Consider the following 25,375-nt stretch of genomic DNA (forward strand, 5'->3'; position numbering starts at 1 on the left):
TCTCTATTTGGAGTATGCATATATGTATTTCAAGGTATTTTAGGATCAAATTCAATTGTGTGTGTGTGTTCAGTTTTCTATTTCATTTTGTGCCAACTGTATAAATTCTGGCTTTTATGATGAATGTGTCTATTTAAACTAGGTTTTCAGATTTATTGACATTAAAATGTAATATTCACTTATCTTTTTAATATCTATAGACTCTATAGAAATAGTTCTTCTTTTATCCCTAATACTGATAGTTTATGGTCTTCCTTTTGTGTGCAATCTTTCTCAAATGAGTTTCCATGAGACAATTAATGCCCAAAATATCCACTGAATGTAATAAACTATCTTATCTATTGTGCTACAATGTCAGCAACTATGAACCATTTGGGGAACAATTGGGAAAATAGCCCGTACATTCGTTTTCTGTATTTCTATATTTTCCCATGTGTTTACAATTTCTGGTACTTTCTATTCTTTCCTGAGCTTTTAGCTTTCATTGTCTGTTGTTTTCCCTTACCCAGAAGAAACTGAACACTGCTTGGTGTGCTAATTTAACTGCAACAAATTCTCTCAGTTTTATTTACCTGAAAAATGTCTTTATTTCACCTTGATTTTTTAAGTAGATTGTTGATACATGTAAAATTTAAACTATTACTTTCTCAAAGCACTTGAAAATTTTCACATTGCCTTCTGCCTTGTTTTGGTGAGAAATCAGTTATCACTTGTAGTCTTGTTCCCTTCATCTAATGTGTAACTTTCTTTTGCCTCTTTTAACATTTTCTCTACATCTCTGGTTTTTAGCAATTTGAGTACATTTGCTCTTCTTTGCATTCATCCTATTTGGTATTTGCTAAGGTTGATAGATCTACCTGTTTGTCTTTTTTGCCAAATTTTGGAAATTAAGTCATTATTTCCTCAATTTTTTGTTGCCTTCTCTAAGGCTCAAATGACAGATTATATGTCCTATGAGTCACTTAGGTGCTGTCCATTTCTTTGATGTTACTTCTCTGAGTTCCTTAGAAAAGAGAATTTCCTTGTAAGATCTACAAATTCACTAACCCATTCTTCAGCTATCTTCAGGATGCTGTCAAATCTCTCCAGTTAGCTTCCCATTTCACATACTTACTTCTAAGTTCTAAAATTATTTGATTCTATTTTATAGTTTGTAATTCTCTGCTTAAGTTTTTCTAGTCCCTCGTTACGGCCATTATTCCCTTTCCATTCTGGAAAACATATTTATGACACATATTTTAAAGTTCTTCTATGTTGGAACTTCCCTGGTAGTTCAGAGGTTAAGAATCCATCTGCCAATGGGTTTGACCCCTGGTCCAGGTAGATCCCACATGCCATGGGGAAGCTAAGACTGTGCACCAAAGAGCACTTGAGCTGCAACTGCTGAGAGCATGAGCCACACCTGCTGAACCCCGTGCACCCTAGAGCCCGCGCTCCACAACAAGAGAGGACACCGCAGTAAGCCCACACTCCACAACAAGAGAGGACACTGCAGTAAGTCTGCGCATCACAACTAGAGAGTAGCCCTGCTTGCTGCAACCAGACAAAGCCCAAGTGCAGCCACGAAGACCCACCGCAGTCAAACACAGATAAGTAATACAGAAATAAACAGAAATGTAAAAAAGAAACAAGCATTCTTTAAAAAATTAAAAGTAAATGAAAATTTAAATTTAAAACATAAGGTTCTTGTATGTTGATCACAATATCTGAGTTATCCTCAGTTGAGTCTTTATGCACAATAGGTTCCTCCCACTACCCAAAAGGAGACCATTCCTATGAAACATTTCACAAACTTAAAAGGCACAAAGCAAAAAAGCAATTACCTTAGAATACATCTTACTAATGGGTGCACATAATAAATTAAGATAAAGCACAGATACAGACACAGTTCAAAGCTATAGCAGTTATGTGCTTTGTCATCAGTCTTAACTTTTTTTTTTTTTTTGGATAAATCTCTTCAGACAAGGGAAATAAAAGCAAAAATTAACAAATGGGACTACATCAAACTAAAAAGTTTTTGCACAGGGAAGGACACTACCAACAAAATGAAAAGGCAGACGACTGAATGGAAGAAAATATTTGCAAATGATACATCCTATAAAGGGTTAATATACAAATACACAAATAATACAACACCAATAAAAAATGGGCAGAGAACATGAAACAGACATTATTCCAAAGATGACATACAGATGGCCAACTGGTACATGGAAAGATGCTCACTCAACCTGACTAGTTGCCAGGGAAACGCAAATCACAGCCACTATGAGAAATCACCTCACACATGTCAGAATGGCTATTATCAAAAAGACAACAGAAAAAATTATTGACAAGAACATGGGGAAAAGGAACCTTCTTGAACTGTTGTTGGGAATGCAAACAGGTGCAACCACCATTGAAAACACTATGGAGATTCCTCAAAAACTTAAAAATGGAACTACCATATGATCTGGCAATTCTACTTCTTAGTATTTTTCCAAAGAAAATGAAAACACTAATCAGAAAACAATATATGCTCTATGTTTACTGCAGCATCATTTATAATAGCCAAGATACGGAAGCAAAATAAGTGTCCATAAGTATATGAATGGATGGATAAAATGTGGTTTACCCACATACTGGAATACTACTCATCCAATAAAAAGAATGAAATCTTGCCATTTTGACACCATGGATAGACTTAAAAGGTATTATATCAAGTGAAATAAGTCACACAGAAAGATAAACACCATATGATTTCACTTATACGTGAAATCTAAAACACATGAATAAACATAACAACACAGAAACAGATACAGAGAACAAACAGGCGACTGCCAGAGAGGAGGGGCTTCAGAGGAGGAAATAGGTGAGGCAGATCAAAAGGTACAAAATAAATGAGTCTTGGGCATAAAAGGTACAGTGTGGGGAACACAGTCAGTAACTATGTAACACCTTTGTAAGATGACGCATGTGACTGAACTTATCCCGGTGCTCACTCTGAAATGTACAGAAATACTGAGTCACTATGTTCTACTACAGGAACTTAAACGATGTTGTAGGTCAATACACTTCAGTAGCAAACAACCTCATAGAAAAGGAGACCAGATTGGAGGCTACTAAGGACAGAGGGCGGAGGGAGGGGTGGCTGGATGAAGGTGGTCGAAGGGTGCAAACTTCCAGTTGTAAGATAACAAAGTACTAAGGATGTAATGTGCAACATGATAAGTATAATTAACACTGCTGCATGCTACGTACGGAAGTTATTAAGACAGTAAATTCTAAGAGCTCTCAAGAAAAAATATTATATTTCTTTAATTTTATATTTATATAAGATGACAGGTTCACAAAATTTATTTCAGTAATCATTTCATGACGTATGTAGGTCAAATCATAATACTGGACACCTTAAACTTACACTGTGCTATATGTCGAATGAATCTGAATAAAACGGAAAGAAAAAAACCCTAAATCCCATTGTGTGAAGTTCCTGGGGGAAGAATTCGGTGGCGCCACTTTTCCTGCTTAGGGAGGGCTGCCTCTAAAACAGCTCACTGCAAAACCAACAAATCAACGCTGAATGCTATCTTCCTAGTTTCGCTTTTGTTCTTTTTTCTTAAAAATAGAAATCCTTCCTGGATTTCCTCCTGTGAGTGAATACGGGTGTTAACATAGGTCTTTGATAAAAGTCAAGTGGCGTAAAGGGAACTTTCAAAAAGCGAGGGATGCTGTGTTTTTCCTTTTGATTTTGGGTCACATTATCAAAGGAGAAAAGGAAAGATATATCCATCTGACTACAGAGTTCCAAAGAATAGTAAGGAGAAATAAGAAAGCCTTCCTCAGAGATCAATGCAAAGAAATAGAGGAAAACAACAGAATGGGAAAAACTAGAGATCTCTTCAAGAAAATCTGAGATACCAAGGGAACATTTCATGCAAAGATGAGCACAATAAAGGGCAGAAATAGTATGGACCTAACAGAAGCAGAAGATATTAAGAACAGATGGCAAGAATACACAGAAGAACTATACAAAAAACATCTTCATGACCCAGATAACTACGATGCTATAATCACTCACCCAGAGCCTGACATCCTGGAGTGAGAAGTAAGTGGCACTTAGGGAGCATCACTATGAACAAAGCTAGTGGAGGTCATGGAATTCCAGTTGAGCTATTTCAAATCCTAAAAGGTGTTGCTGTGAAAGTGCTGCTCTCAATATGCGAGCAAATTTAGAAAACTCAGCAGTGGCCACAGGACTGGAAAAGGTCAGTTTTCATTCCAATCCCAGAGAAAGGCAGTGCCAAATGATGCTCAGACTACTGCACCGTTGCAGTCATCTCACACACTAGTAAAGTAATGCTCAAAATTCTCCAAGTCAGGCTTCAACAATACATGAACCGTGAACTTCCAGATGTTCAAGCTGGTTTTAGAAAATGCATAGGAACCAGAGATCAAATTGCCAACATTCGTTGCATCATGGAAAAAGCAAAAGACTTCCAGAAAAACATCTACTTCATTCACTATGCTAAAGCCTTTTACTGCATCCATCACAACAGACTGCGGAAAATTCTTAGAGATGTGAATACCAGACCACTTTACCTACTATCTGCTGAGAAATCTGTATGCAGGTCAACAAGCAACAGTTAAAACTGGACATGGAACAACGAACTGGCTCCAAATTGAGAAAGGAGTACATCAAGGCTGTATGTTTTCACCCTACTTATTTAACCCATTTGCAAAGTACATCATGAAAAATGCTGGGCTGGATGAAGCACAAGCTGGAATCAAGACTGCTAGGAGAAATATCAATAACCTCAGATATGCAGATGACACCAACCTTACGGCAGAAAGCAAAGAAGAAATAAAAAGTCTCTTGATGAGGGTGAAAGAGGTGAGTAAAAAAATTGGCTTAAAACTCAACATTCAAAAAACGAAGATCATGGCATCTGATCCCATCACTTAATGGCAAACAGATGGGGAAACAATAGAAACAGTGACAGAGCTTAAGTTTTTGAGCTTCAAAATTACTGCAGACTTCATGCAGCTATGAAATTAAAAGACACTTGCTCCTTGGAGGAAAAGCTATGACCAACCTAGACAGGATATTAAAAAGCAGACACATTACTTTGCCAACAAAGGTCCATCTAGTCAAAGCTATAGTTTTTCTAGTAGTCATGTATGCATGTGAAAGTTGGACCATAAATAAAGCGGAGCACCAAAGAATTAATGCTTTTGAACTGTGGTATTGAAGACTCTTGAGAGTCTCCTGGACTGCAAGGAGATCCAACCAGTCCATCCTAAAGAAAATCAATCCTCAATATTCACTGGAAGGACTGATGCTGAAGCTGAAGCTCCAATATCTTGGCCATACACCCTCCACCTTCTGACTATCTTTGGTCCTTTTCCAGTGCACGCATATATGACTTCCTCATGTTGTCCAGAGTTGTAACTGCAATTTGACAGAGTGTTAGCTTAATGGAGGCTGCTCCATCATTATTGGAATTCATTCATATACTTTTTAATCCCCATGTGGAAAAGTTAAACACATAAGTCTCATTTTTAAGGCTAATAACATTAAGCCTTGCACATAGTAAGAATCTGGACAATATTCTATTGAGTGGACCTAAGACTCTGTTCAGTTCAGCTCAGTCTCTCATTCGTGTACGACTCTGTGACCCCATGGACTGCAGCACACCAGGCCTCGCTGTCCGTCATCAACTCCCGGAGTTTACTCAAACTCATGTCCATTGAGTCGGTGATGCTATCCAACCATCTCAACCTCTGTCATTCCCTTCTCCTCTTGCCTTCAATCTTTCCCAATATCAGGGTCTTTTCAAATGAGTCAGTTCTTCACATCAGGTGGCCAAAGTATTGGAGTTTCAGTTTCAGCATCAGTCCCTCCAATGAATATTCAGGACTGATTTCCTTTAGGATGGACTGGTTAGATCTCCTTCCATTTCAGGAGACTCTCAAGAGTCTTCTCCAACACCACAGTTCAAAAGCATCAATTCTTCAGTGCTCAGCTTTCTTTCTAGTCCAACTATCACATCCTTACATGACCACTGGAAAAACCATGCTTTGCCTAGTTGGACATTTGTTTGCAGTAATGTGTCTGCTTTTTAATATGCTGTCTAGATTTGTCATAACTTTTCTTCCATGGTGCAAGCATCTTTTAATTTCATGGCTGCAGTCACCATCTGTAGTGATTTTGGAGACCCAAAAAATAAAGCCTGCCACTGTTTCCCCATCTATTTGCCATGAAGTGATGGAACTGGATGCCATGACCTTAAGTTTTCTGAACGTTGAGTTTTAAGCCAACTTTTTCACTATCCTCTTTCACTTTCATCAAGAGGCTCTTTAGTCTTCTTCACTTTCTGCCATAAAGGTGGTGTCATTTGCATGTCATTGATATTTCCTCCAGTGATCTTGATTTCAGTTTGTGCTTCATCCAGCCCAGCATTTCTCATGATGTACTCTGCAGAGAAGTTAAATAAGCAGGGTGACCATATACAGTCTTGACATACTCCTTTCCCTATTTGGAACCAGTCTGTTGTTCCATGTCCAGTTTTAACTGTTGCTTCCTGACCTGCATACAGATTTCTCAAGAGGCAGGTCAGGTGGTCTGGTATTCCAATCTCTTTCAGAATTTTCCATAGTTTCTTGTGGTTCACACAGTTAAAGGCTTTGGCATAGTCAATAAAGCAGAAGTAGATATTTTTCTGGAACTTTCTTGCTTTTTCGATGATCCAACAAATGTTGGCAATTTGATCTCTGGTTCCTATACATTTTCTAAAACCAGCTTGAACATCTGGAAGTTCATGGTTCATGTATTGTTGAAGCCTGACTTGGAGAATTTTGAGCATTACTTTACTAGTGTGTGAGATGACTGCAACGGTGCAGTAGTCTGAGCATCATTTGGCACTGCCTTTCTCTGGGATTGGAATGAAAACTGACCTTTTCCAGTCCTGTGGCCACTGCTGAGTTTTCTAAATTTGCTCGCATATTGAGAGCAGCACTTTCACAGCAACACCTTTTAGGATTTGAAATAGCTCAACTGGAATTCCATGACCTCCACTAGCTTTGTTCATAGTGATGCTCCCTAAGTGCCACTTACTTCTCACTCCAGGATGTCAGGCTCTGGGTGAGTGATTATAGCATCGTAGTTATCTGGGTCATGAAGATGTTTTTTGTATAGTTCTTCTGTGTATTCTTGCCATCTGTTCTTAATATCTTCTGCTTCTGTTAGGTCCATACCATTTCTGCCCTTTATTGTGCTCATCTTTGCATGAAATGTTCCCTTGGTATCTCAAATTTTCTGGAAGAGATCTCTAGACTTTCCCATTCTGTTGTTTTCCTCTATTTCTTTGCATTGATCTCTGAGGAAGTCTTTCTTATCTCTCCTTGCTATTCTTTGGAACTCTGCATTCAAATGGGTATATCTTTCCTTTTCTCCTTTGCTTTTCACTTCTCTTCTTTTCTCAGCTATTTGTAAGGCCTCCTCAGACAGCCATTTTGCCTTTTTTGCATTTTTTTCCCCTTGGGGATGGTCCTGAACCCTGCCTCCTGTACAATGTCACGAACCTCTGTCCATAGTTCTTCAGGCACTCTATCAAATCTAATCCCTTAAATCTATTTGTCACTTCCACTATATAATCATAAGGGATTTGATTTAGGTCATATCTGAATGGTGTAGTGGTTTTCCTTACTTTCTTCAATTTAAGTCTGAGTTTGGCAATAAGGAGTTCATGATCTGAGCCACGGTCAGTTCCCAGTCTTGTTTATGCTGATGTATAGAGGCCTCCATCTTTGGCTGCAAAGACTATAATCAATCTGACTTTGGTGCTGACCATCTGGTGATGTCCATGTGTAGAGTCTTCTCTGGCGTTGTTGGCAGAGGGCGTTTGCTATGACAGTGTGTTCTCTTGGCAGAACTCTATTAGCCTTTGCCCTGCTTCACTCTGTACTCCAAGGCCAAATTTTCCTGTTACTCCAAGGTGTTTTTTGACTTCTTACTTTTGCATTCTAGTCCGCTATAATGAAAAGGACATCTTTTCTGGGTACTAATTCTAGAAGGTCTTGTCGGTCTTCATAGAAGCGTTCAACTTCAACTTCTTCAGCATTACTGGTCGGGGCATAGACTTGGATTACTGTGGTACTGAATGGCTTAGAAACGAACAGAGATCATTCTGTTGTTTTTGAGACTCCTTCCATGTAGTGCATTTTGGACTCTTTTGTTCACTATGTCTTTTTATTTTCAATTTTATGATTTATAATATGAGGTTTCTACCTGAAACTCCAGTTATATTCCTCGTCTGTCCTGTTTCTCTTGCCTGTATTATTTTTAACAATCTCCACCTGTCATTCTTCCTCTAAACTCTCAGCTCTTCCACTGTGTTTTTTTCACTATGACTAATTTAGGTTTCTGAAATCCACACTGATCATGATTTCTAACTTCATCTCAAATAATAAAATTTTTGATAACTATCAATGCCAGAAGAAAAACCTGACTTTTAAAGTTAGCAAGTCATTTGTTATCTCCCAAATTCTGATTCCAAAATATCTTTTCTTTTTATTCCCCCTGAATTCAAGCCACAGCATTGTACTTCATTTAATAGATCTTGTGTCCTCCCCAGCCACACCTTCCCTCATATTTTCTACTTGCCAAATATGCTAATCTTCTCCAGTTAAAAATAACATTTCCCCTGTAAAGTCTCCGAATTAATCACACTAGGGACTGAATAAGCACTATTGAGCCATTATAATGCTCCTTTATCATATTCGTCTTCTGTCTTGTAGTTCAGCAAAATTATCCTCCCACATTTGTAAGTATTTTGTAGGAAGAAAGTACAGTTTATTAACTTGTGTCAAATACAGAGCCAAATGTGGGATACTGATCATTCTCTGATGCAACTTCAAAGCAACACCACGCCCACAGCTGGACTCTATCTACAGAACATCTACAGGACTCCATCTGTAGGTAGTATCATCTATAGGACAAAATATAAATTCCCCTTTCCATTCTAGGGTGAGAACTCATCTGGCTTTTCACACTATATACTCAGCAAATGCCTGCAAGATACAATGAAATTGTAGGTTTAACCTATTTAGGTTCTACTTTAATAAAGCTGAAAGGACATGATAACCTTTCTCCATGTCCCTCATCTGTCATATCCTCGGTCCTACATACCTAATAGATATCCTATGAATTATCACTGTGCTCTTTCCCATATCCTAGTTATCAAATTCATGGTTTGAAATATGAAAGATCAAACAGCCAAGTGTCACTGCTGGGTTGTCTCACTTTCTTGCCAAACATCAGCCTGGTTAGAGGAGGGGCTATGTTTCCTGTCTGGATCTTGTCCTACCTATACACATAATTTCTCATATTTTCTCAGCTGAAAATCACTTCACATTAGAATAAATTTTGTTTAACTCAAAATTTGGCCTTGCTGTGTGGCATGTGGGATCTTAGTTCCTTGACCATGGAGTCTCAATCACTGGACCACCAGGGAAGGCCCAGAAGGAATTTTAAAAGAAGAAAAGGTGTGACTGTGGAAGAAACTTATGCTATGCTGAAAAAAAAAAAAAGACATCACCAATCCCTTTCATCCTTCTGCCTCAACAATAGAAAGTGGAAAAATATAAAGCATCAGAATGCATTTTCTCCCTAGCAGCAAGCAGCAGACAGGGACATAGTTCTTTCACATGGGATAAAGACCAATGGCCCATTTTCCTGATAAGAGGGAAAGATGAAGTTGGTGGCCTTCTCCCCTATTCTTTCATCTCTGAAGGCAGATCTCACAGCTGCAGTAGCAGCACCTACTTCAAAAATGTAATAGCAAACAAATCACACAAAAGTCAGCTTCTACATGACTGAACCATGATTGCTTTTCTCTGAACCTTTTGTTTAATAAGACAAGTAAAGCTTTACTTAGGGGGGCTTCCCCAGTGGCTCAGCAGTAAAGAACTGACTTTCAATGGAGGAGATGAGGGTTTGATCCCCGGGTCGGGCAGATTCCCTGGAGAAGGAAATGACAACCCACTCCACTATTCTTGCCTAGGAAATCCCATGGTCAAAGGAGCCTGGCAGGCTGCAGTCCATGGGGTTACAAAAGAGTCAGACATGACTTAGTGACTATAAACAACAACAACAAAACTTCCATTTGCTAAATGAATCACATTCATGTTTCCTGTCACTTAGAGCAATATCCATTTTTATGGCCATCATCAAAAAGACAAGAGATACAGATGCTGGTGTGGATGTGGAGAAAAGAAAACACTTGTGCACTAGGAGTGTGACTATAAACTGGTCCAGCCAATATCGAAAACTGTGTAAAGGATGCTCAAAAAATTAAGAACAGAACTACCATTCCGTTTCTGGGAATACAATTGACCCTTGATTAATGTGGGGTTAGGGGTGCCAACCTGCATGCAGTTGCTTATCTGCATTTGTTTTAACTCCCCCTAAACTGAGTGGCCAATAGACTACTATTGACTAGAGGCCTTTACCGATGAACAGTCTACTGACACATACTTTTCTTGTTATATGTGTTACTTACTACAGTTTTACACTCAAGTAAGCTAGAGAAAATATTATTAAGAAAATCAGAAAAAAAAGACATTTACAGTCATGCACTATTATTTACCACTATGAGTTTATATCATGTTTATAAAATAAATTATTTGTCAGTACCTACATCACTATTTTCTTATGATACAAAACACTGTAGTATATGTATTATTAATACTAACACTAGACATCATACATGAAAAAACTAATGTGAAAAAGAAATTCATATTTGTAAATTCTCTGTTGTTCCTGTGGTTGGGATCTGTGCTTTCACTGCCAAGGGTGTGGGGTCAGTCTCTGGTGAGGAACCAGGATCCCACAAAACACGCAGTGTGACCAGATTTTTTTTAAAAAAGAAAGAAACTCATTTCACAATATATGTATTGTAAATCTAACCATCATGCTGTACCCCTTTTACAGTGATGAATGTCAATTATTTTTCAATGAAACTATGAAAACACCTGACAGAACTGTGCACTAAAAAGTTGAACTTAATGTAATTTTTTTAAAAAATCCCAATTTCCAAATGAAACGTGACCTAGTAGTCCATAAGCTATCATATGTCTCAAACGCTGTGGTCAGCTCTTTAGTTTTTTGATAACTTTTCAGTTATTCCTTATGTTAATGCAACACACCTCTGTTTTTTGGTTGGGTAAACTGAGACTTGGGGTTTCCCTTGTAGCTCAGTCAGAACAGAATCTGCCTGCAAAGCAGGAGACCTGGGTTCAATTCCTGGGTCGAGAGGACCCCTTGGAGGAGGGCATGGCAACCCATTCCAGTGTTCTTGCCTGGAGAATCCCATGACAGAGGAGCCTGGCGAGCTCCAGTCCAAGGGGTTGCAAGAATTGGACATGACATAGCAACTAAACCACCAAACTGAGACTTAGGAAACACAGAGTGAGTGGTTGAGAGTATGGATTAGGATATCAAACACATCCAGGCTCAATCCCTGCCCCTGGTCACTCCATGTTTAAATGATACTAAGCCTGCTGCCTCTTTAAATTTAGCTTCCAAATCTGGAAAGCAAGACTAGAAGAAGTCCCTGTTTATAAAGTGGTTTAGGGATTAAGTGAGGTAAGATATGCAAATTGCTAAAGAAGGATCCAACAGACACTAAGTGCTGAGGAAATATGGTCCATTGTCATTATTTTCGCTATTATTATTTTATATATTTCATTACTAATACATGCCACAGAGATATGGAAGTAACAGAGTTAATAATCAAAAAATGACAATATCAATCAATAAATTATGAAAGATACAAGACTCAAACCCGGGCTTCCCTGGTGGTTCAGATATCTTAGCAAGTGGACCACCAGGGTCGTGCAAAGAATATTTAGATAGCTAGAATTTCTCCAACAAGTCACAGGAAGCCACTTTATGCTCTGTTGTGACATTTTATATTTTTGTAATCACAATTTTTTTGTGAGCTCAGAAAGAGAATAACACCTTAACTATATAAGTATGTATTTCTTTCTCTTCAAAGAATTTTCTCTAAAAATTGGAGCAAGCCTTAAACAGACTAGGGATTCCTCTTTGTATGCCTAGCTGCAGTAACAGTGCACCTGTACGCACAGCACTCAGACCATGAGTGAACACCCAGCACACCGCAGTCAGGCGCTGGGCAGATGGTGGGAACTGCACAGATGCTCAGGTGCTGACCGCAGTGCGTTCAGGGAAAGCACGATCCACCAGGTTCCTGCGTCCATGATGGCGGCAGGCGGCAGACAGGATGATGCCGACGACATGGCTTACTTCTCGTTTACCAGGGAGAATGTGAGACAAATGGAGCTCCCGACAAGTTGGCTATTAAGCGTTTGAGGAGCATGTATTATGATATCCCATTCCACTCAGTGTGGAAATAACAGCCTGGAATTAACTAGAATTTTAAATAACATCAGAAATCTTGTCAGTAGTACCGCAGCCAATGTACGTTAACAAGTGTTTTCAGTGGGCAGGCTTCCTGTGTGGTGCTTGTTAAGCCAAGTGGAGCCTGAGAAGAGGCACCAGTTCTCAGGTAGAACATTCTGGAGTCCTCTGAGTTAGAATATCGGGCCTCTCTCTCCCCTTGGATGTCTGAAAAGATGATTCATGGAGGAATAAATTAATCAGTAAGTAGTGATGCTTCTCTGACCAGTTAAAGTTGCCATCTGCTTAGCTTGGAGAAGTCCCCCTAAGAAGTCATCTTACAACTGATTTAAGCCATCATGGGAGTTTTACACCAAACAGAAGCTGCGGGTTTATTTTCTGCCAATTTCAGGAGGATTCTCAGTGTGAAAAGCAAGTGTCCTGAAGGTGGGCTTGATGATGTGGCACCTTTTAGAAACTCTGATTTCTAAAAGATCTCTGAGATCTAGTCCTGAAAGAAAAGGCTTAACTTTTGAACTATCCATTGAAAAGAAATGAAATAAAAATCTAAATAGCAGGTCATAAGACAGACCTAACTTGTGTAAAGAAGAAGTACTGCATGACAGAAGCTTGTAAGAAGAGTTAGAAACATAAGACTGGGACCCGACTGTGAATTTCAGTCAAGGGTTGGCTCTTACCTTCAGCACAATGTCAGGGCTGACTTCCAGAAGCTGTGTGTGAGTGTCACTCACTCGGTCATGTACACATCTTTGTGACTCCATCAACTGTAGCCCACCAGGCTCCTCTCTTCATGAAATTCTCCAGGCAAGAATACTGGAGTGGGTTGCCATTTCCTCCTCCAGGGGATCTTCCTGACCCAGGGATCAAACCATGGTCTCCTGCGCTATGGGCAGATTCTTTACCATCTGAGCCATTAATTGCCACCTAAGCCATATGACCAGGGACAAGTCCCTCAGCTGCCAGGGACTTTATGGACAACAGAGACATCTGCCTGCTCCCTGAGATCATGGGAAAGCTGAGACCCCTTAGCAGAGGCCTGGCCCAGAGCACTGCCTCAAAAATGCTAATTTTCAGTATGCGTGCATGTTAAGTCGCTTAGACTGTAGCCCACCAGGCTCCTCTGTCCATGGGATCCTTCAGGCAAGAATACTGGACTGGGTTGCCATGCCCTCCTCCAGGGGATCTTCCCAACCCTGGGGTCTAACCTTCATCTCTTCTGTCTCCTGCATTGGCAGGCGAGTTCTTTACCACTAGCACCACCTGGGAAACCCAGCTCTTAGCATGAGAGTTCAATAAAAGCCAATGGAAAACTATTAATTTATTCATACAAATCCTCTAGTAAGTATATACTGCAAAAAAAAATGATGAGGAAATAAGGAATAACCCTCTATAAAAACTGCCTATCTGTATAAATAAATAAATATAAATTAAGTTTACTATGTGCATGAATTGTGTTCCCTTCTCCAGAGTGTCTCACATGACAGGTAATGGACTGGCCTTTATTTTTGTCCAAAGATGACAGTTTTAGTAAGTTTATGCCATCCTTCTATGAACGTAAACAAATACTGCAAAAACAACTTCACAAGGGAAGTGCTGTTCTTTTTCTTACTTCACAACTACCATGTCACAGAAAGGAACTTAATTCTGAAAAAAAGCTGGAAAAGAACTTAATTGTAACTATAACTATCATTTAGTGTTTATTGAGCAAATAGTCTATTACTTAATAATCAAGAGTCCCCTGAGTACTCATTGTAAATGTGCTCTGTACATGAAGGGAACCAGAGGAATTCATGAGCTAAATGTTTTCCCGAAGTCATATGATTTCTTGTTTGGAAAAGTCAGAATTCAGTTGGTTTCCTGGTGCCACTCAGAAGACAGTTTTGCTGAAACAAACACAGTGGTGGGCATTCATCCCTATTCCTCACGCTCTTCCTTCAAATCCAGGGAGCTAGACACCCCTCCCAGTTAGTGACAAGACAACACCCTCACCTTTTCAGGGCTGTATGTTAGGAGATCCAAACTCACCCTGCGGCTTGTGCCAGGCTGGGTCACTCGGCCAAACTGAGGGAAGCGCAAGGAAGCCCATCTACGACAGAGTCCAAGCAATCTGAAGTGGGAAGTTTTATCTGTAGGAAAAGATATATTTTGGTCTCTGTCTCATCTGACTCCTGTTTCTATCCTTCAACTATTTCCAAACTCAGATGTGAAGGGGTGCAATTTAACATTTCAGAATTCTACCAGGTGTCAGGAGGTAGCTGGGTGAGAGACCCCTTAGTTTAAATGAGATTCTGGAACATCTAACTGTCTTCTCCAAAGTCAAAGCCGTCTGCTCTCAGAACTACACAGCCTTGATCCAGTGGTTAAGAGTCCGCCTTGCAGTTCAGGGGATACCAGTTAGAACCCTAGTCCAGGAGGAGCCCACTGCTCAGTGCCATGGAGCAGCTGAGTGCATGCACCACGGCTACTGAGCCCACATGCAGCAACTACTGAAGCCAGGACACCCCAGAGCCCGCGCTCCACCACAGGAGGGGCTACCGCAATGAGAAGCCCATGCGCCACCAACCGGAGAGGAGCCCCCGCTCACCACAAGAGACAGCCTGCGTGCAGCAAGGAAGACCCAGCACAGCCAAAAGATAAATGAAAGTGAAAGAAAGTGAAGTTGCTCAGTCGTGTCTGACTCTTTGTGATCCCATGGACTGTAGCCTACTAGGCTCCTCTGTCTATGGGATTTTCCAGGCCAGAATACTGGAGTGGGTGGCTATGCCCTTTTCCAGGGGATCTTCCTGACCCAGGGGTCAAACCTGTGTCTCCTATAGCTCCTGCACTGCAGGCAGATTCTTTACCACTGAGCTACTGGGGAAGCCCCTAATTGTTCTAAATATTATTATTTGGAAATGTTACTATTTGTATATGGTGAAGCCATCAGATCAGGGGGTGACTGCCTTAGAAAAGTACTTTGTTGTTCACAGTTCCTGAGGGGTGGGGGCGTGCCAGACCACAGGAGAGCAAACGGGAGGGTAGGGGGGAAGGGGAGGGACCCCCAGAGGAAAGAGAGGTAAGGGGAAGATGTGGGTAAGAACCTCTATGCAGGTTTCTATGGGAAGGAAAGGGCAGGCAGAGGAACCAGGTTTGGGACTGGCTAATTGATTCATCAGTGGGTTCCGAGCACACAGGCTGCCCCTAGGTGTCTGGTACTCAGCCCTGGGGTCCTTAGGGCAGGTGGCTGGTGGTCTGCAGTGTAAGAACTCCCTAAGAACTCAACAGAGATGGGGGCTGGGGAGGATCTGGGTGGGTTGTTCACACACGAGAGGCACCTTCCATCTCTAGCAACTGGTTGACCCTGTGGGGTGACATCTCTCCAGGGTCAACAAAGCCCCAGATGTCCAAGAATCAGAAACATACAGTCAGCACACTCTGTTCTTCAGTTATTCTTGCCTCATCCAGTTTAAGCAAAAATATAGCCTAGTGAATGGAGCAAAGACAGGAAGATATTTTAAGTCTCAATTCAAAACCTCAAAGGACAATAAATCATAGCTTCACTTAAAATTTACAAACATCATCTTTATAAATATTGGCTTCTGCATGTTACATTATTTCTACTCTTTCTTTTCCTAGCAGCAAATAAGAATAAGCTGTGTTTATGCTATCAACACAATGACTACCTCTTAACTATCATGGCCACAGGTCACATTCTTGGGGTTTTTTTCTCCTAATAATTCTTATAAAAAGTGAAAGTCACTCAGTCATGTCTGACTCTTTGCAACCTCATGGACCATATAGTCCATGGAATTCTCCAGGCCAGAATACTGGAGTGTGTAGCCTGTCCCTTCTCCAGGGGATCTTCTCAACCTAGGAATCAAACCCAGGTCTTCCTCATTGCAGGTGGATTCTTTACCAGCTGAGCCAGAAGGGAAGCCCAAGAATACTGGAGTGGCTGCTTCTGCTGCTGCTGCTGCTGCTACTGCTAAGTCTCTTCAGTCATGTCCAACTCTGTGCGACCCCATAGACGGCAGCCCATCAAGCTCTGCTGTCCCTGGGATTCTCCAGGCAAGAACACTGGAGTGGGTTGCCATTTTCTTCTCCAATGCATGAAAGTAAAAAATGAAAGTGAAGTCACTCAGTCGTGCCCGACTCTTAGTGACCTCATGGACTGCAGCCTACCAGGCTCCTCCGTCCATGGGATTTTCCAGGCAAGAGTGGGGTGCGATTACCTTCTCCAACTGGAGTAGCTAATTAATCTCAAATGAGAGAGAGGAGGTACTGCACGCTCAGGTAGTGTGACTTGCTGGGTGTTGGAATATGGGCCCAGGAGGACTCCATGTCTTCATGGAGCTTACAGCCCAGGAGGACTCCATGTCTTCATGGAGCTTACAATCTAGTATAGGGAGCAGGTGGTTTGGTTTCTGTGGCCACAGACCAGCAAACACATCAGATAGATGACTTGTGCACACACCGATAAATCAGGATATAACCTCAAAAGCTGAGACATCAATTAGATGCTTTGCCCATTGGACTCCAGAACAATGGACACTTAAACCATGGTATTCTTACTATGAAGTTCAGTCATGGACTGTTGCCTGCCAGGCTCCTCTGTCCATGGAATTCTCCAGGCATGAATCCTAGAGTGGGTAGCTACTCCCTTTTCCAGAGGATCTTTCCGATCCAGGGATCAAACCAGGGTCTCCTACATTTCAGGCAGATTCTTTACCATGTGAGCCACCAGGGAAGCCTCATAATTATACAAACCACTCCCTAATAACTAAATATCAAGACGGTTAAGAGGGTCTTTAATCTTCCACCCAGAAAAGCATTTGAGAACACAAAGGTTGCAATAGCGTGAGACATTTGTTAACTTATTAGAGATCCTCAGGCTGTTAGTTCTACCAGTGCAGAATAACATGAGCTTTAACGATGAAGGAAAAGAAAACAAAGCTGACTTATTTTGATGTCATTGCTAGTTTTTCTGTGATAAATATGTATCAAAAAATCCCCACCAAAACTACAAAACCTAAAGCCATTAATTTTGCCTTATGAATGTACAAAATGCCAGCAGAACTTCATTTTACCTATTAGATTTGTTTCTTCAATAGATGCAAAGATAATTTCATACACTGATTCATTCTGCCACTGATCTTCACTCTGATTTAGAAATACGGTCTCTATAATAAGTCCAATCTGAATAAATGAACAAAGTTCACCCTTCAAAACTCTGAGATTCATTTATTATCGCATGAATAGTGAATCTATTCATCTTCCCATAAAAGAGACAAAAACAAGGCTAAAATTCAAATGCACACAATAATTAAATCCTCACCATAACACAAATAATCTACTTAAAGCTTCATGTTGCCCACATATGATATTGATCCAGATGTTTTTAAGAAAATGTCAAGTGACAGGAGGTTCAAATCAAACTCAGAAGTTAAAATGTGTCAGTCACCCACCGTGTTTTAAGTGTTTGCTGACTGATCAAATGTTTAACGAGAAATGGGTTATTCAGAACTTGGTACCTCATTAAATAACCATTTGTGTGGATAATTTACTGAGAAAAATTATCAAAAAGATCATCAAAGATTATCAGTTATTAAAGATTATTAATTATGAAAGTTTCTTTTTGCCATTTAATGTATCTAACTCATTTAGGAAGATACCCTAGGAGAATTTTTCAGGCTTCAGCAGATTAAGAATAACTTCTCTTCTTTCTCTTTATATTTTATGCTGTAACTGATCATAGAGTAACTTTAGCACATTTGAAATGTCAACTTTAGAAACCTGAATTCCTCAAAGTGTGGGCACTCACTTGGAACTCCAGAGTTGGTATAAGGATTATTTTAAGCTGAAGACATTTGAAATTCAACATATGGAGAGTGAAGCCTTTTCAGAGTTCTCTTATCTGACTAAAAACAGAAACTTTTTAGAAATGAGGACTGCCTTCCTTAAATTCCCTCTTCAGGGCAGCTTCTACTCGAAGTGGAGAAACCAAGAGTAAACCTACCATAAATCCCCTAAGGAGAATTTTATGACCCTGCAGAAAACAGGAAGGTCCTGAAGAAGACAAAAAAGAAAAACAGAAAAAACTGTAGTTTTTTCTATTATATAATAATATTAGAGTATATAATATATACTATGTAACAGTCAAATATTACCATCAACTTATTTCCCATTTTTTCTCCTAAAAACCCATTTATCTTTACTAAACAACCCTATCTGTCCTTTCATGGAAGCCATTTCTCCCCCTTCCCTTCCCCTACAAAGTTTGCCCTTTAACCATTTAACCAGCAAGCTATTTCTCTTGTTGGCTCATGTGTGTATACAAACTTTTTATCAGTTCATCAGGTGTCAGTTTAACTCACAGGTTTCAATAACTGAACCTAAGAGGAAAGAGGAAAACATTTATCTTCCCCCTAAAAATGTGTATTGGGGTAAAGCATGGAATTGCTGATATGCTGATCTGGAGATGAGAAAGGGACACAGAATTGGAAGGACATCAGAGGGGTACTATCACAATAGATCCCAACTCATCAATAAAATTTGGAGGGAAGCTGAATTCTCAGAAACAAGTTTGAAATGAGCCCAGGATGCTGTTCTCACATTAGTACAGCTGTTCACCCCTCATGTTAAAATTCCTTTTATTTTTCCTTAGTAGATGATAGTGATGCAAAAGTTTGACACTAAAACGTTCAAAATTTGAACTACGAGAGTGTTTTCCCCTTAGGTACTTATTCTCCAGATGTGTATTCTGAAGAACGAACACCCCTATGTTCAATTTTAAAATAAAAGTAATTTCACCCTTTTCCTTTCCCCTTCCCACACAGAGATTTTCTGGTATTTAAAGTGCAGCTAACAACTTTTCACTCTCTTGGAATTTTCAGTGGCATCTGCATGAAAATTAAGAAATACTTTGGGAAAGTAATTTAATTTTGCAAATGCAAAGCTAATCTCCGCTCATCATCAAGGCAATAAAACATAAAAGATTTCTATATGAGGAATCTCAATTTAAAAAACTTTACAGAAGTGAATTACAATGAAGTAAACAATCTTAGAAGCAGTACCATGGCAGAGGAGCACCCCAGTTATACAGCTACCCAGGCAGGAATTTAGAGCCTCAGACGCACCTGTCCGGCTAACCAGATTGTTGGCAGTGATGACTGCAACTTTTTTTTTCGCCTTCCAAGATTTCTGGCTCCTGGAAGAAGACAAAAAGCTTCAAGTTGAGAAAAATCAAACCGGAAAAAGGGAGAACATTTAGCTTTTGAAGAAATACGTGTGGCACTTGCTTACTTTCATCCTTTGGAAGGTGGTTATGTTCCCACCCTTTTAAAAAGAACTCTGTACCATCTGGATTTTACAAACAGCAGCTCTTCCGCCTCCACTTTATTCAATCCTGCTCTCCCAGGATATAGCACACAAGCTGATGTTAGCGTTAAGACAGAGTCAAAGCAGCCTTTCTGTGTCATTTGGCAACTTTTCCTTTGTAAAATTAATTTCACAAACGACTATAAGTACTTGGGACTACAAGTATTTGGGAAAGCTTTTTTTTCTATTTGGACTATAAGTACCTGGGAAGGTTTTTTTCCCCTCTTTTCTATACTACTATTAATCCTAGCATTAAAAACAGGTTAAGATTAAACAGTCAAACAAGAAAAGTGATTAGCATTTGTGGAGCTTATCAGCCCCACGTGTAGACTTCATCTATTGGAATCACTTCAGTGATAAGCTCACTATTGCAACAGCTTATTAACTATTTTTATTCAATAACCAAATGACGCAAGAGATTTTTTTCCAAGAGTGGCTTTGCAGCCTAGAAATGGAAAGCATCTTCTTATACCACTAGGGCTATTTTTTAATTCACTATCAATTAAAATAGTACTTGGAAAAGACTCTCGTCTCCTCTTTAGAGGGTCTGTGATGATTCAGAGCCATACTCAACATTCTTAACCTTCCAATCGTACTTTTTTAACCCTGCTCTGAGACCTTAGGACTTCTTTCACTCTCCTTCTTCTCTTCAACACTGTTGTTGTCGTTCAGTAGCTCAGTCATGAACGACTCTTTGTGACCCTGTGGATTGCAGCACGCCAGGCCTCCCTGTCCATCACCAACTCCCGGAGCTTGCTCAAACTCATGTCCATTGAGTCAGTGATGCCATCCAACCATCTCATCCTTTGTTGTCCCCTTCTTCTGCCTTCAATCTTTCCCAGCATCAGGGTCTTTTCCAAGGAGCTCGTTCTTCGCATCAGGTGGCCCAAGTATTGGAGCTTCAGCATCAGTCCTTCCAATTAATATTCAGGACTGATTTCCTTTAGGATGGACTGGTTTGATCTCCTTGCAGTCCATGGGACTCTCAAGAGTCTTCTTCAACACCACAGTTCAATTCTTTGGTGCTCTAACTCTCACATCTGTACATAGCTACTAGAAAAACCATAGCTTTGACTAGACAGACTTTTGTTGACAAACTGAAGTTTCTGCTTTTTAATATGCTTTTGAATATGAATATGATTCATATGAATACAATTTTGAAATGGATTTCAGGATTAATGCTGTACAGAATGTTAACTGTTTCTGAAGGTAGGCTAATTCTATTACATCTTTTACAAACAATATTGCCTGATATACACTCATATACTAAACCAATGATGACGCTGTCATATTTTCCCCATCACCCAACCCTTTTTATGACCACACATTAGCCTTTTCCCTCTCCCATGTTATGCAATGAGACATCATTTTAAGTGTCATGTACATAAAAGTCATGTTATAGCTTTGAAATAGAGCAAAAATTAAAAGGATACAGAAAAAAACCTATAATTTTGAGATATTAATACACTCCTTTCAGAAACTTTTGAGATATGCAGATAAAAATATGCAACAATAACATTTCAATAATATGATTTTAAAAGTGGGATTTTGTACTACAATAGAAAATGCACTTGAACTCTGCTCAGTATTTTGTGGCAGCCTGGATGGGAGGGGAGTTTGGGGGAGAATGGATACATATACAGGTATGGCTGAGTTCCTTCACTGTTCACCTGAAACTATTAGGTTAGTGAAAAAGTAATTGTGGTTTCAGACCATGACGTTTAAATCATTATAACTAGGCTCAAACACATCTTTATGAATCAAAATAGGAACCATTCACCATTAAAATCAACACATTTTTGCCCATGAGAAAAAATGTGGGAATTTATTTCTGTAGCATAAAAATCCATGCTTCAGATTCAATGAACTCTTAGAAAGCATTTTCTGCCTCCTGCTGGCTGTGGAAGCATTTTCGCCTGCAAAATGTTGTCCAGATGCGTGAAGGAGGGGTAATCGGCTGGTGAGAAGTCAGGTGAGGATGCAGACAGGCCCTTTCTGTTGACCAAGGCCGGCTGCAGGTGCTGCAGTTTTCTGTTCTCATTGATTTGCTGAGCACACTTTTCAGATGCAATGGTTTCGTTGGAATTCAGAAAGCTGTAATGGATCAGATGGGCAGCAGATCATCAAACAGTGACCATGATCTTTTTTGGTATAAGTTTGGCTTTGGGAAGTGCTTTGGAGCTTCTTCTCAGTCCAACCACTGAGCTGGTTGCCGCCAGTTGTCATATAAAGTCCACTTATCTTCACACATCACGATCTGATCGAGAAATAGTTCTTCATTGTTGCACAGAATAAGTAAAGACAACACTTCAAAGCAATGATTTTTTTTTCCATTCTCGCCAGCTCATATGGCACCCACTTATCAAGCTTTCTCACCTTTCCAATTTGGCTGAAATGCCACATGACCATAGAATGGCCGACATTGAGTTCTTCAACAACTTCTCATGTGGTTAGTTGTAAGATGATCAGCCTTGATAATGGCTTTCAGTTGGTCGTTGTCAACTTCTGATGGCTGACCACTATACTCTCCATCTTCAAGGCTCATGTCCCTTGCGAAACTTCTTGACCCATCACTGCACCATATGTTCATTAGCAGTTCCTGGGCCAAATGTGTTGTTGATGTTGCGAGTTATCTCTGCTGCTTTATGACTCATTTTGAACTCAAATTAAAAAAACACTCAAATCTGCTAACATCATTTCTGTCTAAAATAAATGTAAAATAAATAGCAAGAAGTCAATAGCAAAAGTACAAAGTGAGAAATGTGCATTAAAATGATGTATAACATAACCACATTTAAGAATGTATTCTAATATCAACTGGCAAAGTTCAACAATGCAAAACTGCAATTACTTTTGCACCATCCTATTACAACATTGTTAATCAGCTATTTCCCAATACAAAAGTTAAAAAAAGAGAGAAAATGCACTTGCATCAAACATACATTAAAAACATGACTATGTAGAGATCATAAAAGAATTCTCAACTATTTTAAAGAACTGAATTATAAAAACTGTATTATTGGATCAGACCACGATAAAATTTGAAATCAATGAGAATACATAGCTTAAAAAACCCATGTGTTTCAGAAAATAAAAGAGCACTTCTTTTTCAACTGACAGTAAATTTGAAAATACAGGTTAAATGGATTAAAAAAATGAACATTCAAAATTGACCCAAGAAGTGGAAAATTTAACGAGGATCATGAAAAATCAAAACAGTGATAAGCATTCTTTCACAAAAGTCACCTTACTGAACTAAGGAGTCCTATGGAAGAGTTTTATCAAACTTTCCCCAAATCCACATAAGAACAGGATATCTCTCCCCATCATTTTTTAGTGGTAGTGACTCCTGCAGAGTCAGCAATTTACTTACAGCCTAGAGTGAGAAGAGATGGAGATAAGATTCTATTTCAATAGAAAGAGAACACTCAGTTTATATATTTTTAGGAGTGACACACACCAATTTGAATATAGTTATCCAGGATGGCCAATCAACATGTAAGTCTTTTCAAAAGGAAATATTCTATTTCTTTGGAGACAACATCATCCCACTGAGGTCTGGGTCTTTTCCTACTAGGGAATCAAGACATTGTAACAGAATAGTTCATCCTGAACACCACCACCAAAAGTAAATGAGGAAATGTAATGAAAAAAATAACAATAGAATTTATTTTAAAACACTGAGAAAATAACTAGCATTGTGTAAAATATTTATGAAGTACATTCTGAAACTTTATTAAAAGACATAAAAGACATGTTAATAAATGTAAGGATATTCCATGTTTATGTGGCAAAGACTCCACACTATAAAGATAATGTGTGGGTTAATTTAGAGAATCTAGTTAATCTAAAATTGAATGCAATTGCAAACAAAATCCAATTGCATTTTGTGGGACACTTGACATACTGCTAGTGTACATTACACTGAGAAATGATTATACCAGTGAAGGTCTGAAAATAGCTCAAAAATATCAAAATCAAACAAAGGAAACTTGAAATGTCATAGTAATTAAAAGAGAACAGAAAACAAAAGATTGATAGAAACAAATAAAGGGCTTAGTTCACTACAACTTACTCTATGAAAAATAGTATAGAAGGATTTCATCATTTGGGGAGAAAATTAAATCCCTGCTCATACAATATGTAAAAAATATTTCAGATAGATGAAACCTATTAGTGTGAAAAGTGAAACTTGGAAAGATTAGAAGAAACTACAGAGTAAAAATTTTATGATGTTAATAGGGTAAGAGCAGATTTCTTATACAAATATAAAGGAAAAAATGAAGTACAATAGAAAAACTCATAGATTTAACTAAGTTAAAGTCAGCAGTATTTTATAATGAAGAACGTCACAGACACAACCAAACTAAAATTACCAGGCCTTGAGAAGACATTATAATGTGTCCAACTAAGAAGGATTAAACTACATAAAAACATCCTAAAAATCAACAACAACAACAAAACGCAATACTGGAGGATGGGCTGAGAACGTGAACACACATTTCACAGGAAAAAACACACACACATACACACACAAGTGACAGGTATAGCAAGACGTGGTCAAAACCTCAGTGATAATCAATGAAATGAAAATACTGAAATCTCACTTCCTGCAACATAGTTTAAGCAACACTTAATACTACGGGAGGCTTTGGAAATAAACATCCTTGCACACTGTTTGCTGGGAAGTAAGTGGGTAAGATTCTGTAAAAGACAGTGGCAGCATCTGACAAAACTGAAAATGCCTGTATGTATACAACTCCATCGGAGAAGGCAATGGCACCCCACTCCAGTACTCTTGCCTGGAAAATCCCATGGATGGAGGAGCCTGGTGGGCTGCAGTCCATGGGGTCGTGAGGAGTTGGACACGACTGAGCGACTTCACTTTCACTTTTCACTTTCATGCATTGGAGAAGGAAATGGCAACCCACTCCAGTGTTCTTGCCTGGAGAATCCCAGGGACGGGGGAGCCTGGTAGGCTACCGTCTATGGGGTCACACAGAGTTGGACACAACTGAAGTGGCTTAGCATAGCATAGCATACAACTCCATGCTTTCCACCCTTGTTTCTAATAACTAGAAGTTGGAGACAAACTAAATGTCCATCAAAGTAGGATGGAAAATGAAATGTGCCAAAATCATAAAGCAAAATACCATAGAGCAGTAAAAGCAATAAAATAAACCTACATTTGTTAAGACAGATCGCAGATACACAATTTGAGTCAAGCAAGCAAGATACAGGATGAGACCTAAACTATGATACAATTTACATATATTTTTAAAGCAACACAACACAATATATACATTTTAGAAGGACCACAGATGATGAACTGTGGGCATGAGGCAGAGGAAGAAGAATGGAACTGGTGGTTCAGGGCTAACACGCCAAACTCCCAGTTTCACGGGGTCTGGGTTCAATCCCTGGTGAGGGAATTAAGTGCCACAGCTAAGAGTTCGCATGCCAAGAACTAAGACCCAGTGAAGCCAAATAAATAAATAAAGAGTAACAATGCCAAAAAAAAAGGAATGGGGAAAAAAAGGCCAATAATGATACTGTTCATCTGAGGAGCTCAGTGAATTCAATCAACCCGATTGTGTGATA

At 39.4% G+C, this 25,375-nt stretch overlaps 1 protein-coding gene across 1 annotated transcript in view; it reads right to left on the reverse strand.

Annotated features, from left to right (window-relative positions):
* The window catches only part of LOC129632100 (uncharacterized), a 200,581-nt gene that overhangs the window by 19,367 nt on the left and 155,839 nt on the right, over nt 1-25,375 (reverse strand). The window contains exons 3-4 of the mRNA XM_055553526.1: nt 19,534-19,604; nt 14,444-14,544 (exon numbers count right to left, since the gene is read on the reverse strand). Coding sequence (XP_055409501.1) covers nt 14,444-14,544; nt 19,534-19,604 — 172 coding nt within the window. The remainder of the gene's footprint in view (nt 1-14,443; nt 14,545-19,533; nt 19,605-25,375) is intronic.

The sequence above is a fragment of the Bubalus kerabau genome, chromosome 17 (assembly GCF_029407905.1).
Source record: "Bubalus kerabau isolate K-KA32 ecotype Philippines breed swamp buffalo chromosome 17, PCC_UOA_SB_1v2, whole genome shotgun sequence".
Lineage (NCBI taxonomy): Eukaryota > Metazoa > Chordata > Mammalia > Artiodactyla > Bovidae > Bubalus > Bubalus kerabau.